The 18,148-nt window shown below is 62.6% G+C and overlaps 1 protein-coding gene across 2 annotated transcripts; it reads right to left on the reverse strand.

Moving 5' to 3' along the window:
• Positions 1-281: 281 nt before the first annotated feature.
• Positions 282-17,528, reverse strand: ASIC1 (acid sensing ion channel subunit 1; the record flags this gene model as incomplete). Of its 2 annotated transcripts, XM_082781462.1 has the most annotated exons (12): positions 282-416; positions 595-699; positions 938-1,017; positions 1,244-1,335; positions 1,416-1,569; positions 1,648-1,704; positions 1,781-1,931; positions 2,023-2,150; positions 2,579-2,729; positions 15,407-15,602; positions 16,493-16,887; positions 17,506-17,528. In XM_082781462.1, 11 exons carry the CDS (start codon positions 16,855-16,857, stop codon positions 312-314), a joined length of 1,584 nt encoding a protein of 527 aa, XP_082637588.1. In that variant the 3' UTR covers positions 282-311. The 2 variants fall into 2 exon arrangements, with proteins under 2 accessions (XP_082637588.1, XP_082637587.1); XM_082781461.1 differs by lacking the exons at positions 15,407-15,602; positions 16,493-16,887; positions 17,506-17,528 and adding an exon at positions 3,739-4,365.
• Between the last annotated feature and the right edge of the window lie 620 nt (positions 17,529-18,148).

Consider the following 18,148-nt stretch of genomic DNA (forward strand, 5'->3'; position numbering starts at 1 on the left):
ACGGGGAAGGCCCGTGCCCCAGCCCGCTGTGCGTGTCGCTCCCCGCGCCGCGAGGATGGCTGGGCTGGAGCGTCCTCGAGTCTCTGAGCTAGCGGGGCAGGCACGGAGCAGCTGCCGCGGAGGCTGCACGCCAGGTTCGAGCGTGGCCCGAGCCGACCGCCTGGCCCGAAATCCGAGGCCGTCGCTCTTGTCCATGTCCCACTGTGGCGAGGAGCGAGGTCCCCTTGGTGTGTCTCTCCGCTGGCGCTCGCAGGGAGAAGGGCAGCTCTCCGGAGGGCTTTGGTAGCTCAGGTTGTACATCCAGACGTCAGTTAGCAGGTGAAGTCCTCAAAGGTGCCCCGGGCCGGGTGATGAGGTAGGATATTTGCTGCGTACGTCATGCCTGCCGGGTGGCCCCGTATGCTTTCACAGGGATTCTGCGGGGCAGAGAGGCTGGATGGGGTGCTGGGCTCACCGGCTTCACCCACAACCCTGCCGAGTGGGATTCCTGGCTCCCTACAACATCTCTGCCTGCTGCCTCTGCTTTTCCCAGCTGGTTCCCCAAGCAGTGAGCCCACCACCGCCGTGAAACACCGCGGCACGCTCGGCACTTACGTGGCGTTTCACGTCGTCCATGCTCAGCGCGACGCCCTTGTCCGTGTTGTTCCTCTTGTGGTTCTTGCGGCACTTGCCCCGCCGGCACAGCCGGTGCTTTATCACCTGCAAGAGCCACATTTCAGCTCCACGCTGGCTCACAAACGGCTCTGCCCCGTGGCCAAGGTGCAGGGAATGGCCCAGCACCCCACAGCGGGCTCTGCCAGCCTCGGGGGAATGTGATGCCAAGGGGAGGATGGGGTTGTGCCAGCCCTGGAGGAACAGAGGGGACTGGGGGGGAGCACTTTGGTGTTCCAGCATCTCCTGGGCCCCCTCGCAGCCAGGGGATGGCAGAGGTGCTCACCTCATAGGCGTAGTCAAACAGCTCCAGCACAGTGAGGATGCTGGCCCCGATGAAGAGCCCCATCTGCCCTCCAATGTCACCTGGAGAGGGGAGGAAAGGAGAGGAGAGGGAATTCGTCAGCGGGGCATGAACCCAGGGTCTGGGGGCAGATGGAGCAAAGAAAGGGCAGAACCCATCACTGCTGTGATCCGGCGGGGTGCCCTGCTCTGTGCCCAAGCTGTCAGCACACCCCGGTGCCTCGGGGCTGGGCTCACAGCACGCGGGACCACGTTGGAGGATGCCCTGGCACAGGGCACAGCCACTCACCCAGCAAGCCGGCCACCTCGTACGCCTTCTTCTGCTCGATCGTCTCGTAGTTCAAAGCTTCAAAGAAGATGTCCAGCACCAGGATGTTCTCCCTGCATGGAAAAGAAGCGGCGTCAGGTCGAGGTTTGAGCCATGGGGGACGCGATGCTGCCCTGTTCTCCTGGGGGGTTACCCGATGTACTGCTCCGACTTGTTGTACTTCTTGGCCAGGTACTTGGCAGAGGCCTTGCTGGGGATTTTCACCATGGAGAGCTCCTTGCCGTAGCGGGTCACGTTGCAGGGCATCTCGCAGACGCAGTACTCATTGTCCTTCTCCACCAGGAAATCTGAGCAGGGAGAGAGAGGGATGAAGAGAGGGAAAAACCCAACACTCAGCCCCTCCCTGGGGGGCCGGGCAGCCTCACCTAAAGCCGGGTCTGCGCACTCCTTGTACTGCTCCGGGGTGCAGTAAGGGGCATCGCCTGGAGGAGAGAGAAAGGATTCCCATGGGACCGTGTCCGAGGGCAGAGGGGCCGGACCCGGCGGCGCGCGGCTCACCCGGCATGTGCACCATGCGGCAGTTGCAGTTCTCCACCAGGTAGCGGGTCTCGCAGTCGATGCGGCAGGCGGTGATGCTGTAGGTGTCGTAAAACTCCGAGTCGCCCGCCACCGCCTTGCAGTCGCCCCAGGGAGGCGGCAGGTAGATGAGCTGGGAGAGGGAAGAAGCCAGGAGTGAGGAGAGGAGCACAGGGTCTAGCCCAGAGGGTGGGAGGAAGCATCCCGGCACCCCCAGCCCCTACCCGCTGCTCCTGGCAGGACACGAAGGTCTGGAAGCCGGGTGCCACCCCGAAGCCCAGCTGGTCGATCAGCGGGGGCTCGTCCTGGCTGTGGATCTGCACCTTGATCCCGGCTTCGAACGAGGTCTCGTCTGCAGCAGAGAGAAGCAGAGAGGGGCTGAACCCGGCTGCCAGAGGGAACGAAATTTCTGCCTGCCACCCTTCCCGTCAGCAAATCCCTTCCTTTGCATGTCCAGCCATCCGTCCATCCCTCTGCTGTGCCTCGTCCTCGTCCCCTCCACCTCTGACCCCTGCAGCCCAGAGCTTGGGGAGAGCAGCAGGGAAAGCGCTCGGCTCTATTTATAAACAAGTGACGGCTGCTTGTCTAAACTGATGGGGGGTTGCCATGGCAAATAGCACAGACAAGGAGGGAAAAGGAAAGCGAAGGACCTGAAGTGGTGAGAAATGGAAGGAGGGAAGAGGAGGGAGCCCGAGGGACGTGGCCCTGCAGCGTGAGGAGCTGGGAGGTGGCTGGGGAGCAGGACAGGAGCTGCTGGCACCCTCTGGGGCGGTGGGTTACCTGTTTCCCCCCACACCGGCAGGTACTCATCCTGCTGAATGTCCAGCATGATCTCCAGGCCGTTGCCGGTGCCCCCCTTCATGGTGATGAGCCGGGGCTTCCCGTCCTGCCCCGCGTTGAAGGTGTAGCACTTCCCATAGCGCGTGAAGACCTGCGGGAGAGAACACGGGGCTGAGGCTGGGGCCCCTCTGCTGACCCCAAACTGCCACCGGCACCGTTGCGCAGAGCTGGGAGGGCACCACCAGCCCCAAAATGCTGCTGGCCCCAACCTAGGGGTACGATCCGACCTGGGATCCTGCCCCACGGGGGGTCTCTCACCGTTGGAGCTGCCTGCTTTTGCCCCGAGAGAGGAGGAGACACCCGCACCAAGGCAACGGGCACGGGAATGGCACGGGCTCAGTGGAGACGCTTCACAGATTCACAGCACCACAACCCCACGGACCCCACGGCAGCCCCAGATCCCCGAGACGGTGTCGCTCAGCCCCATGCCAACACCAGCACCTGCCCCGTTCCTCCTCCAGCCCCATAGGGGACGGGGCTGGACAGGATCCTCAGCTCCCCACTTCTCAGCTCTCACCTCCGGCTACCGGCACGGCTCCACGCTGCTCAGCTGCTGCCAGCCTGGGCAAGGGGCATTTAGGGCCAACAGGCTGCACGGTGCCAAGCCTAAGAGTGGTGGTGACACAAGGATGGAGGTGCCAGGCACCTTCTCTGCAAGCACAGCCCCGGAGCTGCTCTCCAGTGGGGCCACGCAGCCGGCACCATCCCCGCCACCAGCGAGGTGCCTGGGTGCTGGAGGATGGGGTGAAATATCAGCCTGTGCCCATAGGAGCTGGGCAAGGACAGAATCGCTCGCCTGATCTCATACAGTGCTGGCTGGAGCTGCTCCATGCTCCCTTCCCTCTCCTTTTGGGGCCAGAGGACAGGCAGCAGGAGTCCTTTGCTTCTCCCCACCCCGAGCTGCGAACACGGCGCTCACCACACTGAGCAGCCCCGGGTGGTGGGAAGGGTGAGCTGGGGCGAGGAGAAGGAGCAATCGTGGGGCAGGTGAGGGGTAACGGGAGCCGAGCAAGCCAGAGAGCAGCAGGATATTTGGTGGAGACGACGGTGCCGGGCAAAAGGAGCGTGCTGCCACCCGGGGCTGTGCTGGGGCTACTCACCGCCACGAAGTCGCTGGGGCCGCACCGCTCGCCCCGGTAGCTGCAGCTCAGCAGCATGTCCTCCAGCTGGTGGCAAGTGCGATTAAAAAACACGTACAAATTTAGGGGCTCGTCCTCCTCCCAGGAGCTGGGCTGGGCTGGGGCAAAGCCCAGCTCCATCCCGGGCTCGTAGTCGACCAGGGGTGCCAGGTAGAGCAGGTCCTCGTGGCTGAGCTGCGAGACCCGCACACGGTTGATGTTGCAGAAGGTGACGGCGGGGAAGGTCATCTCGGGGCTGTCCTCCTCACTGAGCAGTGTGACGTGGTGGTACTCCAGGTAGTAGACGATGCGGTCGGCCACCTGGTAGAGGAAGACGGACAGGGAGAGGAGGAAGGCGAGTGCCCAGAGCGCTTGCCGGGCTCCCAGGCTGCCCTCCACGAAGATGTGGCTCAGCCCATGCAGCGTGCAGCTGCTGGCAAAGGCCACAAAGTCCGTGGCTGCTCCCACGTCCTCCTCCTCCTCCTCTTCATCCTCCTCCTGCCCGTACAGGAACTCATCCGCTCCGTCCTCTCCCCTCCCGGCAGCAGGGGCATCTCTTGGTCCTTCCTCGCGGGAGAAGGAAATGGTGCAGAAGATCTGGAGGGGCATTGTCCAGCGTGGGGGTCCTGGTTCTGGGGTGGTCCTGGCCCCTGATCTTCTGGGGGGTCTCCAGCAGTGGCTCGAGGCCGTGTAAGGTGGGCGAGAGGGGCTGGGGGAGAGCGGGGAGGGAGGAAGGGGAAAGTTCAGGAAGGAGAAACGGGAAAGGGAAAAGAAGCGAGAGGCACGCTGATGCGCGGGGAGAAAGCGAGAGCGAGGGGAGAGGAGAGGAGCAGAGGGCTGCTCGGAGGGGACGGAGAGAGGAGGGTATATGAGGAGCGGGGACGAGGAGAGGAGGAGCGAGGGGCGGTTCTGCGGGCTCCCCGGTCCCGGGGGACCAGCCCGGCTGCGGCTGGCAGGACAGAGCAGAGACGTCTCCGGCTCCAGAAGCGCTGCCGTGCTGGGAGCTCCTGGTGCTGCCCGGGGAAGCCGAGGGGCTGCCAGGTCCCGTGAGGATGGGTGCGTGCAGGGGTGTGCGCAGGCACCCGGTGTGCTGCGTGCTGCATCCTCCGTCCTCCCGGTGGGTCTCGTGGTCCTGGCAGCCTGACCGGCTGCTCCAGCCAGGCACACCCCGCCGAGGCCAGGCTGTTTCCGCAGCCACCATATGCTTGGCTCTCCGTGCTCTCCCTGCTCTTCACCACGGCGGCCGGAGCCTTGCCCAAAACGCCTGCGGCACCGTCCCGCTGCGGTGCCCGTCTGCGTGGTGTCATCGAGAGCGGATGGATGGATGCTGCGGTGTCCCCGAGCTCTTGTGGTGCTCGCCCTGCCCCGGTGGCACCTGTCCCCTTGCGCTCCAAGGTCCGTCGTCCTCCGAGCCAATTCGGATTTGCAGGATTTGGCACTGCCGTGGTTTGGGCGATGACTCCTGCAGAGCCCAGCTGCTGTGCGGTGCATCACCTCGTCCTCCACAACCCTGCGGGGCACGGGGAGCCACTGTTTCCCCCCCGGGGATGGCGTCCAGGCTTTGTGCCGGTGAGCAGGATGGGACCAGGGGACCCGGAGAGGCAGCCCCGAGGTGGGACGGGGGCACGGAGCCAGGGCCGGGTGAATGCCGGGAGCAAAGGCATCCCCCACTGCAGCCCTGCGGCAGCACAGCCCCTTCTTGCGGTTTCGCTTTTTTTCCTGCACTCAGCACTTCGTAAAAGCATCCGATGCGACCACAGAGCAATCTCCAGCCCCATCCCAGCACCGCAGCCGCCGTCGTGGACCCGAGGGGAAGGGGAGCGTCTGAATCCAGGAGGCCTTCGCTGCGCCAGAGCTGGACGGGAGGTTTCTGATGCTCGGGTGTGATGAGCACACCCCAGCCCGCTGCTTCGGCTGCTGTGCCTCCTTCCCTGCACGCACCACAGGGCACATCGGGGCCCCTCGTCCCTGAGCACATCATGGACACGGGCACCCCCAAATCCGCTGAACAAATACAACCAGGAAACTTCTGCGGAACGGATGGGAGCCCGGTACAAAGTTATCGGCTCTTCCTGAGAAAGAGGTGCTGGTGAAACGTGCAGGATGCACCCTGAGGACCACTGCCAGGGCAGGGATGACAAGAGGTTAAGGTGTGATAGCACGTGGTCCCCCAAGGGTCTGCCCCGGGGCCCTCCACGCTTCATATCCCCCAAAAGGGCCCCAAAAGTGTAAGGGGAACGCTGGCAGAGGCGCTGAGCACAAAGCTGGGGATGCTGTCAGTGCCTGGGAGAAGAGGGGGTGACCTTGGGGACGAGTGCCAGAGCCACAGGATGAAATTTCATAAGGCTGGGAGCAAGGTCGAGCCTTTCAGGAGCAACCTGGAGAATCTGAGCTGGAAACTCATCCCGGGAACAGGACTGGGGTCACATCCTGCCCCTTTGCCTTTTTGGTGGAGATGAGCTGCAGCTGCACCACGGGCAGGGCTGGATAAAAGCATCACCTGGGAGGGGGCTTGGGGGCATGGGGCTGGCTCAGCCCTGTGGTGTGAGCAGGGAATGGGCACCAGAGGCTGCTTTTGTCAGGGAATGAGGCTGGCTGAGGTCAGGGTGGGATTTGTCACGTCCCTTGGCTATGGGACAGGGAGTTTCAGTGACAATGAGTGGAGGAGGGAGAGGCAAAGAAGGAAAATGGAAGAGAAAGGGTTTGCTTCGCCCTGCTGGTCCCTGATGGTGTGAGCAAGGTGCTAATCTGATCTAATGGCATGGAGGGGGGACTTTTAATGTGTCTTCTCAGGAGCAATTGCAGCAGGGAGAGGGAGGTGCTGTAATGAAAACGCTCCATCATCGGCTGGAGCCATTAACCTGTCGCGCTCGGCTTAACCAGCCTGCGGAGAGCACCAAGGCCGCTTCCCGGAGCCAAGCGCTGCCTGGGCTCCAGTTACCAGAGCCACCACTCAAACTGGGTGACCAGTTGATGGTCCCAGCCAGGAGCACGGTGGCACCGGTGCTTGGGGGACCCCGTCCTGCCCCTACAATTAGGGACAAACCGTGGCCGTGTCCCCGTGCCGCGGGCAGGGGGTCGCCGTCCCAGTTTGCGCGAGTTTTGGAGATGCCGGAGCCAGTCCTTGGGCTCGCTCCAGCTCCTCCCGCAGCAGGAGTTATTTTTACCCTTTTTCAGGTAAAGCTTTTGCGGGGGAGAGGGACGGGGGATGCTATAATTAGCTGTGACATCAGCCCCCGTGGCGGCGCGTGCTGGGACGATGCCGCCGTGCCCCGACCTGCGGCTGGGGACCGGGGATGCTCCGTGCCCTTGTCCCCTGCTGCGGTGGGGGCAGCGGGACGGTGGCAGGAGCCTGGTTGTTCCTGGCTCCAGCTCGGCGTTTGGCCGCTGTTTGGGGCGGTTTGGCCCCGCTCTGTGCCTTGCAGCTCATCATGGGCTGGGGAAAGGAGGTTCCCCAGAGCGGGGGAGCACGGAGGCGGCGTGGGGGGCGGGGGGGGGGAGAAGGCAGGAGGGGGATTTGACGGCAGCAACAGCGCATTTCACAGCCTGTCACGCTTTAATGGCAGAGGAGATCAAAGCCGGGATGGAGTTATTCATAGAGATAAACCAATCCCCGAGGAGGCGAGGAGAAAACAACATTGCAAGCTCTGTTATCCCAGGCCTGCAAGCAGCAGCCCGGCCCCGGGGAGGCTGTTGCAGGAGGTGCCCTGGGAGCCAGATCCGCTCGGCTCCGTCCCTGGCAAGGCCTGGCCAAGCTGGGGCTGGGCTGCCTGCACCTTCCCTGGGGGGGTCAATGAGGTTGGATGCAATCCTACAGCACCCAGGAGCAGGATTTGGGGGCGGATGTTTGGTGGGGCAAGCGGGCTGCCGTGCGCCTGCGATGCACCGGAGAGGGGGGGGGAAAATTCAGGCCTGCAACATTTTGGGGCAGCTGCAGCTCCCGAATAAGAGGCAGAATCGGGGCAGCCTTCACGCTGCTCCTGGGCAGAGGAGGCGGGTGAGCAAGGTGGGATTGCCCAGGCGGCCAGGATCTCTGCTGGGACTAATCCTGCCGCACTTATCAGATGCTGCCACCTTGCCTCTGCTTGCACCGTCGGCCAAGCCAGGCGCAGCTTGTGTTATCCGACCCTTTATCCCCCCAGATTAGACGCTTCACAGTGGATTAGCATGTCACATTCTAATGCAGAAAAATTGATGATTAAAAAGGACTTTTTCTCTGTATTATTCCCCACCTCCGCCTCTTCTCCACCCTGTCCCCATGGGCCCAGGCAGTCCAGCCCCAGCTACGCACACCGGGTGATGTGGGAGTCCTTTCCTGGCTCGTGCAGGGGATGGAAAAACAAAGGTCCCGTTTTGGGGCCGCGCAGGGCTGCTGTGCTCCATCCTGGCTGGTTTTGGTGACAGAGCTCGGGGTGCCTGCAACCAGGATGCTCCCAGTCCCTGCCGGCCCCGTGCCATCCTGCCCGGGGCTGTCGTCTGCAGCCCCAGCATCTGCAGCTCAGGACTTTAATAAAAAGCACATTATGGTGAGTAATGCGCTAAGTGGACTTCATTATGGACCTGGGGCCTCCCTGGCTCCCGTTGTTCCATATCATTTCATATCAGACGAGCCTTATCTCCTCTCCAAACGTTTCCATTTAAACTCCATTAATCTTTCAGAACCTCCCTGGCCCGGCGCTGCTCAGCGCTTCCCAGCCAGCCCTGCCTGGTGCCGGGGCTGTCGGCATCGTGGTCCCCTGTGGTCCTGCTGCTGGGGGGGGATCCGGGGGGGCTCCGTGGGTATCCACGGCCGGGCTCCTCTGTGTATCCACCACGATGGCTCCAGCAGCCGCCTTATCCTTCTTGCTGAGGACCCGTTTACACTCCTATAATTGAAACAGTTTGTAACGCCGAGGGCTCGCTGGGTGATTTACCCATCTGCAGCAGCTCCCGTGCCTTGGAGGGGGGCAGCAGCACCGTGCTGGCTCCTGCCCTACCGGGAGCAGAGGAGGAGGCTGCCGAGGTGCCGCTAATTCTGGGGCTGCTGGGATTATTCTCTGGGCGGACACTTATCCGAAAGCCTTCCCGTGTTTCCTGCTGCCTGTGAATTACCCATAAGCAGGTTGCAATTTTTTCCGACATCCTTCACAATTGCTTAGACAGTTCATGCAAACACTCAAGCCGATGTTTTTATTGGTGGTGGGGGGGGGGGGGTGGAAATTGTATTCTGAGCGGGTTTTCTCGCTGCGTTCGCCTGCTCCAGCTCTGTGCACTGCATGGTTTTCAAATCAAATCTAATCCAAGCAAGGTGGTTACACAGCCCCGGCGTGTGGCTGCTCTGCGTGGGGCTCAGCGCTGCCTTGTGGGGCTACTGGGGCAGCGAGAAGGGGCTTAAAATCCTCCATAAACTGAGGGTGGGGGGAGCCCCTGCCCCAGTGTCCCTGGCTCTGTCCTGGTGCTGGGATCCTGGGTGCAAATGCAGCGGATCCTCCATGCAGGGGGGAAAAATATTCAAGAGGAAAAAAAAAAAGTTGTAATATCCAAGTGTCAAGGCCTGTATAAATAAATAAGAGCCTGAGATGGTGAGGTGCATCTTGAGTCATGGTTGTTTCGGGAATTGCAGTGATGCCTGCTGCTTCGAGAGCCCCGGCTCTGACCAAACTCTGCAGGCGATAAAACAAAGGCATCTATAAAAAGCCAGATAAATTAAAACTGAGGCAAAAGGCCACGAGACAGTTAATTTCCCGGATCTCCCTGGGGAGATCTCTGCCTCCTGCATGGCTCCAGGTGCTCAGGGGAGCTGCTCCCCCTGCCCCAGGTTGTCCCCGTTTAGCGCTGGTGAAAAGGAGAAGCCACCTGCAGAGCTTTCCTGGGCGGATTCTTTGAAATACCCTCGGTCACCGAACGCGCCGTGTGCTCAGCTGCTGCTGCTCAGCTTGGCTCTCAGATAAAGACTGAAGGGAGATAAAGGGGAAATCGTTTGGAAAAAAACAAATTCCATTTTCTGGTGGTGTTTAGGGGTTGTATTTTCAGCCTGTGGTTCCCACGAGGGCTGGTGTCCAGGGTGCGTGTGCCTGGAACTCCGCGGTCGTGGCATCCCTGCTTCCATCGCGGCCAGCCAGATGGTGCTCGAAAGCCTCCTCATCTCTTCCAGCAGCTGAAGATACCATTAAACCTTATTAATAATAATTAATAATTAATTTCCTAATGATTTTGTGTGCAAAGGCATCTCAAGAGGAGCAGGAATAGCCTGGCGGGGCCCCAAAGGTGCATCTGAGGCGCTCGGAGCTCTTGGCACGACACCTCTGGGTGCGCTGGGGTGCGCGAAGGGCTTCGGGTGTGCAAGACAGCTCTGGGGGTGCAAAGTGATTTGGGTGTGCAAAGCAACTTGGGTGTGCAGGGTAACTCTGGCTGTGCAAAGTGCTTTGGGGGTGCGTGATGCCTCCGGCTGCGCAGCGTTCCCGTGCGTGCGTGGTGCACGCTCGCATGTACCCAGCTCTGGGCAGGGCTGTGCACGCTGATGGGGATGGGACGGCTGCGATGCCAACCCAGGACCTAAATGACCCCCGGCTGGGCCTGCTCCTGCTCCTGCGTGTCCTCCTCTCTCCTCTCCTAATCTCCTGCTGGGGTGAACGGGAGTGATGTTGCTCGGTGCTTACAGGTTCGAGGCGCTAAATGATTTACCTGCTCCGTGGCAGAGCTGCTAACGAACCAGCTGCGAGGCTCAGGCACGCGTCAGCCCCTGCTGTGCCGTGCCAAGCAATGATGTCCTCTGCCACTTGTTCCTGACCCTCTTCTGCTGCTTTTGGCTCTGCCAAAATCCCAGGGGGTTTGGGGACGCCGCTCCCATGCAGCAACGGGGACTGTCTCGTGCTGTCCTGCTGCAAAATGAGTAAAATGCAACTGGATTCAAGCAAGAGTCGCTCGCTGTGTGTTTTTGTGGGGCGAGTGGAGCCGTGGGTGGCCGAGGGATCCCAAATTCTCCCACCTGCACCCCGCAGGCACCGGTGTCCAGAAGACCTCAGCAAGCACCGAGGAAATGAAGCAGCCAAGGAACAGCGCTCATCGGTGCCTCCGCTCTGCACCTGAGGGCTAAATGGCTCTGGGCTGCTTTCTGGATGATTTCCTTTGAGCGAAATACCGAGATCCTTGAAAGCTTCCTAGCTGGCCGAGTCGGGGTGCTCCTGACCCAGCAAATAGCTGCGGCCCTGTCTGGGGCTGCTCCTCTGCTCCGTCAGCTCCAATTATTCCGCAGCACGCAGCCCGTGTCCCACGCGGTTTGCTTCGCTCGCGTGGCAAGCGATGCGAGCTCCGGGGTCAAACGAAGCCTCTGCTCGTCGGTGCTGATGGCTGGGACAGGAGCTTGCACTGACACAGGCGGGGATGACACCGCCGGGCCCCGGGGACCACGGCTGGGATGCCGGAGGTGAAGCGCCGCTCGGAAACAACAGATAGAGGCGAAGAGTTTCAAATGCTTATAAGTTATTTAGGAGCCCTTGTGCCGCGTTAAGAAGTGATTTACATAAATCAGTTGAATGTTTTACAGCGTTTGTAAATGCATCGGCTTCGTTGGGCACCGTGGGGAGCGCCGCCGGGCTCATTGTGCTGCTGGTCCCAGGCCGGGGGATGATGCTTTTTGGGGTCAGTGGCCGGTCCTGCTGCCCGCGCGGTCCCCAGGTTGTTTTTTCCAGAGCCAGATGAGCCCGTGAGGTTTATTTATTAACTCTCTACAGCTCCAGGAAATATCTGGGTATCGGTAATTCCCGCGCCTGGTCTCTCCAGCTGTGTTGGAGATGTTTTTCACTCCGGCTCCATGATTACCCACCAGCGCTTCGCCGCGGGGATGCTGCGCTCACCGCGGGGCTCCGGGCTCGTGACTGCCACGGCCCCGATGCCTGGGTCCTCCGGTGGGTGCTGGGGTCCCCCAGGGCTGAGCGTTGAGGCAGAGCCGTGGCTTTGGGATCTGGGGGGGGGGTCAGAAAGGTGCCTTGGGGTTTGGAGGGGCCGTGGGGAGGCTCAGCGGGGTGCAGCGAGATGGTGCTGGGTCCGTTCTCCGTTACAACAGCACCCACGTTGCTCCGCGGGTGGGAGGAAGGAGAGGAGGAGCGTGGCAGGGGGTTGCTGGGGCTGCTCCAGACCTCTCCTGCTCCCTGCCTCGCTCATCCTCCGGGCACTCGTTGTTTCCAGGGCAGAGGATGCAGAAAGCCGATGCAAAAGGCAGCGACATGATCTCCATGTCAGACTCAATTCTCCCGAGTGCCAGCTCAGCCCCGGAGCCTCATGGAAATGGTCCAGAGGTCTTAATCCTCTGCAGTTTTATCTGGGGTGTCCCACGTGCGCTGCCCTAAGGCTCCGAGGCCGGGCACGGCTCCCGCGCCCCGAAGCAGCAGGGGGATGGGGATTCGGGGACGTGACTCTCCCCCAGGACAGGCTGGAGGGGTGGAAGATGGGAAAGCTGCAAAATCACATAGCTCTGGGCATGGCTGCCCACGTCACCCCGACCCCAAAAAGGGGCTGAGCAGAGCAGAGTGTGCCGCTCCGTCCCGAGGTTTAATGATGGTTTCATGTGGGACAGCCCCAATTCCCATCCCGTGACCCCTGCCATGCCCCAGACCACACTCCGTGGGGTGAAGAGGAAGGGTATCCTCGTTCTCCCCTTGGTGGAAAGAAAATTAATGGGATTTAGAGCCCAGAGATGGGGCTGCTGGGCAGGGAGCAGATCCACGGGGGAGCGAGCAGCACTCCCGGGGCCTCCGCATGGGGAGGGAGGGGAAATGCAAGCGGGGAGCCAGTGGGGCCGTGCATTCCCGCAGAGGAATGAGGGCTCGAACTTATAAATAATGAAGAAGCAGGCGAGAAACATTGATCTCTGCTGCTAATGAGCACGATGGGGAGCACGGCCCCAAAACGGAGGTGAAAGCTAGGCCGATTCCCCCATCCCCAAAAAGGAGCCCTGGAAGGATGCCCTGTGAGCAGCTCTGTGGGGCTCTGGGCACGGCCCCGGTGCTGGGGATGTCCTCACCCCATATCCTTCAGGGATGGAGGCTCTGGGGGGGGGTTCATGCCCCACGCCTTGTGCTTGCCCCACAGGGTTTTAAGGCCGTGCCAGGATTTGGGGGCTGGGGAGAGGAGGCGGCTGCAGCTCCCTGTGCATCCTCCCAGGTCTCCTTCAAGGGCTCAGTCCCCCAAAACCTACCCAAAACCCACCCCCGGAGCATCCCTACATCTATCTACAAGTAGCTGCTGCCCCTCGCAGCATGCAGCCGGGTGGTGATGGAGGGGAAGGAGCAAGGCTGGGCCCCCCCCGATGTGTCCCGGGGATGACACATGACAAAAGGGGAGGTGGGAAAAGCCCCCATGACCCCAGGACGGGCTTCCCCTGGCATCCCGCACCAGCCCTGCGTGCTGGGGGATCCTGGGCACGTTCCAAGACCCCTCCATGCAGGGGGGCTGCAATGTGCCCCCCCGGGATGCTCCCAGCATTATGGGGCCACGCAGGCAGCCCTCCCCACATGGGGGGGGACCCTAGGGCTGCCGTGGCCACCCCCCAGCGATGCCCTCCCACTGTCCACCAGTACAAGGGGGGGGGTCAGGACGGCGGGCAGCTCCAGCCCCCTTTATTTTCACCCCGGATATTTCGGTTACGGCCCCCCCCCCCGGGATCTGCATTCTCCGTGTTTCCCCCCGAGCCCTCCCTCCTGCCGGGGACAGATAACGCGGCGGCCGCGGTGCTGGCGGTGGAGCCGCGGCTCTTCCCGTCGCCTCCCGCGCCGGCCAACATCAGCATGCAGCCGGCATCGCCTGGGCGGCCGCGCGCTCCCCGGCTCTCCCCATCACCCCCCGGCTCTCCCCATCGCTCCCCGGTTCTCCCAGTTTCCCCCCCCCCAGCTCTCCCCATTGCCCCCCCCCGGCTCTCCCTCCAAGCCACAGCGCTGAAGTTGAATGGTTGGGAAGGGGATGGGTATGGAAAGGAGCGAGCTCCATCCCTGCCTGCACGCAGGCAGCTCCCCCCCAGCTTGTGGGGTCTGGGCAGCCCCCAAATTGCCCCCAGCAGGGGTCCCCTCGGGTGCAGCATCTCCTCTGTATCAATAAGGGGGGGCTGTGAGAGCACCTCCTTGGGCATCCCGCTAGCCTGGGTGGTGCAAGGGGCTCTGAAAGAGAGGCAGTGGGATCTGCAGTGGGGGTGACACGGGTGGGGGGACGATGGGGCACCATGCAGAGCCAGCGGGGCACGGTGCAGGGATGGTCCCAAGGGTGTCCCGGCACCCACCGGCCTCCCTCGGTGCCACGGGGCCCAGAGCAGTGCATGGACAAGCATGGACAGACACAGCAGGGAACAGCGTGGCAGCAGGAATTATTAACCTTTAAGACAAACGCCTCTGAAAATGGCCTCAAGCCCCGTTTGGGGACAGGGCAAAGGTTCCTGAAGGGGCTCGGAGGGACGGGGCGGCCGCAGGACCCCGCGTGCGCAGGCGGCGCCGGCCCCAGCCCCGGCACGCACAGCTCTGCCTGCACAAGGCTGCAAGGGGAATCCAAAGAGCAACATAAATATAGCACTGAGCCAGCTTTTTCTAATCAAATCCATTAAATCATCCAAACCTGCTTGCAAGGAATAATCCAGGCAGTAATAATAAACCAGCTGCAAGTCTATTTTGCTTCTCCCGGTCGGAGCGGATGAGGGGAAGCGGGGTATTTGGACCCTAACAGATGGGTGGAAGGATGAAGGATGAGTTCCCGAGGATGCTTTGGTGCAGAAAACACCACCAGGGAGGGCCAGGCACCACAACCACCTGGTGACTGCACGTGGGACCTGACCCCCACGGGGGGGATCCAGCCCCCTGGGGCTGCAACTTGCCTCCATTTACCAACCGAACCGCCCAACCGGTAACAACAGAAGGCTGCTCTGTCCAAAGAGCCCGCCGAGGGAATTTACTGCAGATGATTAAAACCACTCGTACGGCGCCGGGACCTGGGCAGGAGCCCTGGGAACACCCAGCCAGCGCCTCGGCACGCTCGGTGGCTTTGTCCTCGCTCAGCACGGGATGCAAGCGGGACATCCCCAGGCCATGCTGGGGACAGGGACGGGGACCCCAAAAGGCGCAGAGCGGCGCACGCCACACCAGAGCCGGCTCACAAAGAGCCATCCCGGTTGCCGAATTTATTAGGCAGCGTCCGAATGGCCAGCACTGTGTAATTCCCAGCTGGACGGGGGAGAGGCAGCCGCGGGGGGATAAAGGCTTTATTGTGCGCTGGAGCTGAGCACCAGTGCGAGCCGCAGCCTCCACGCCGCGCTGTGCCACTGGGACCTGCTTCCCCCAAGGGCCTGGGGGGGCTCCCTTACGTCCCCGCTGGCCATCTCCGTGCCTCTCCCTGCTTTTCCATCCTCACCGTGCGGTGGTTTCCAGCACAAGGTGTCCAACCCGGCACGCACAACCCTGCTTGGCAGAGCCCGAGTGATCCCGGGGAGCTTTGCGCACGCAGAAGCGCCCTGCACCAGTGCCTCGGGGGCACCCGGACCTCTAAAGCCCAGCACCATCCCCTGGCATCCCCTTAATGCTGCTGCTGCCCGTTCTTTCTGAGCCAAAAGGAGGCAGAAATGGTTACAGGCGGACCAACACCCTCCTCATAAGGTGGATTTGCGGCGCTGGGAGGGGGCCGCGGGGGCACTCACCACTTTGAAGTCTTCGGGGGTGCACTGCTCCCCGCGGAAGAAGCAGGACAGCAACATCTCCCGGATGTCATGGCCAGCCCGGTCATAAAACTCCAGCATGTTGAAAGGTTTGGGCTTGAAGTTTCGGAAGTTTGCCTTGTCCTGCAGGATTTCCATCTGCTTCTCGTCGGCCGTCTGGGTGTCCGGGATCTCGTATCTTAGGGGAAGAAGCAGGCAGAGGCTCAGGCCTGGCTGCAGTGGCTGCTCCCGCTGCCAAAAGTCATTTGGGCTTCACACGAGCTACTTCTGCCCCAACCCCTGGCAAAAGCCCTCTGCCCATGGCATTTTTCAGAGCTTTCAACAGCACGAACTGGCCCAGAGGTGTGAGATGGGGCGGGAGGATGGGCAAGGAGGAGCTCAACGCATCCAACCATCAGCATCCTTCTCCAAGGGCCACCGTGACACCTGTGGCACCAGAGAAGCTTGGCATTGGCAGTGACCATGTACCAAACAGAGCCTGCTTGCCCCCCAAAATCAGTCCTGCAGCACCAGCCCCATTTCACGGCAGCCCGGCTGCGTGCTCCATGCTGTTGGTGGCAGGCTGGATGCGGTGGCTGTGCCCCACTAAATGAGCACAGGCAAAGAGTGCGCCTTGATGCCAGCCCTGAGCTCCTGAGGATGTCTTGGCAGCACCACGGAGCTGCTGTGGGCATGGGGATGGGCTGGGGTCTCACCCTGGGTGCTGCACCGTGGGGTCCTGCAGCCCAAGGCATGGCCCCAGCGTGCAGGTGACACTCATCAGCTTCACCTCCTGGCATTGCTGCACGTGGGGACCGGAGCCAGGCTGGATCCATCCAGGGAAGCTCCAATGTGGGAGCCACGTCCCCAGGAGCAGGAGCAGGACCTGGGGTCACCCCGCTCATGGTAGGGCCATGCAGTGGCCACATCCCTCTGCAGAGCTGATCTAGCTCAGGATCTGCCTCCTCATGGAGGTTAAGGAGATGCCACCTGCACCAGCCACCTTGTGGGCACGTGGGGCACCCGGTGGCACGCTGAGCCGTGGCTGGAGGTGTCCCCCGGGGCCACCCCGGAGCACCCAGCACCCACCTGTTATTGAGCAGGGCGAGGAGCTCGCCGGCGTGGTACAGGTCGTTCTTGGTCACCCGGCTGAAGCGAAACTCGTTGAGGTTGCAGAAGGTGACGGCGGGGAAGGTGAGCCTGGTGGCGGCCACCTCGTCCAGCTTGGTGACGTGCGGGTAGAGGAAGTAGTACTGGATGCGGTTGGTGCAGACCAGGGCGAGCAGCGCCAGCGAGCCCAGGAAGCAGAGCGCCCAGACCACGCGCTTCAGCGACAGCCGCTCGTAAGAGAAGATGTGCGAGAGCCCGTGGAGGGTGGAGCTGCTGGCGAAGGCCTGGATGCTCACCGGCTGCCCGCTGTCCACCTCTTCCTCGTCCACCTTCAGGTCCATCATGGTCCGTGCCGGCACCCTGGGGTTGCCACTCTGCCGAGAAGGGAGCCCGTGGGTGCCTGCTGCCACCGCAGCCTCCAGGGTGCTGCCCGGCCCGTGGCATCCCCGGGCAGGGCTGCTGGGGATGTGCCCGGCGGCCCTCGCGTGGGGCAGACGCTTTGCCGTGCCCTGCTCTCCCCCCCGAGCCTCCCTATTTCATCCGTGTCTATTTATTTGGGTGCAGCCCCTCGCATTTCCTCCCCTCCCACCTCCTCTCCGCACTCCCCATCCCACGGCAAGACCCGGGTGCCGAGCCCCACCGGCACCCCACCACAACCACCCCCCTTCCAGCACCCTCCGGGGGCCCTCCACGCATCCCCCGAATGGCACCGGCGCGTCGACAAAGAGAAGAAGGAGTGGGAGATGCAAACCTGGAGTCAGGGCTGGCGGCCGGGGCCGGAGCTGGGCTGGTTCTGCTCCGTGGCTGCCGCCGCTGCGACGCAGGTGCCGGGGCTGGGACGAGCCTCCTCCACCGCTCGCTGCTGGCTGGGGAGATGGCAGCGGGAGAGGCGCAGGCACGGAGGGTGCGAGCAGCAGCACCGAGCCCGGCAGCGGCGGGCGAACCGGAAAAGAAGGGGGGGGGGGGAGAAATAAAAATAGCCTCGGCGGTACCTTGGTGCAAGCGTGGGAGCGGGGATGCGCCGGGGCCTCGCTCAGCGCCGCGCGGGGGGACCGGAGGCGACCATCGGCGGAGAGGAGGCAGCTGATGGGTGCGAGGAGAAAAGAGGGGGAGAAGGGAGGCGAGCGGGAGGCTGCTTCCCTGCCAAACACATGGATACCTCCCCCTGTGGCTATCTGGGAGCTGGTGATTTCTTCAGATGCATAATCCGCATGAAGTCATTGTCTGTGCGCTGGTGGGGCCGGAGGCCGTGGAGGGGTGCCGCAGGCCGGTGGGCAGCGAGGAGGAGGAGGAGGAGGAGGAGGAGGAGGAGGAGAAGGAAGAGGAGGAGGAGGAGGAGGAGGAGGAGAGGCGGAGGAGCGGGGCGCTCCAGCGATTGCAGGCTGCTGGCAGGGGCTGTTGGTGCTGCTGCCGTGTGCATGTGGGTAATGTGTGTGTGCGTGTGCCTGCGTGTGCCGCTCCCATCCCCCAGCGCCTTCCAGCCAGCCTCCAGCTCCCCGCGCCGCCCGAGCCCCCTCCAGACCCCCTACGCAGCCCCGACCCCGCTGCCCCCATCCACGGTCTCCAAAGCCCTCGCGGGCTTCGCCCACGGGTGGCCCCAGCCACCCCAAACAGCAGGGTGGGTGCTGAACACGC

The sequence above is a fragment of the Aythya marila genome, assembly GCF_965140915.1.
Source record: "Aythya marila genome assembly, chromosome: 30".
Lineage (NCBI taxonomy): Eukaryota > Metazoa > Chordata > Aves > Anseriformes > Anatidae > Aythya > Aythya marila.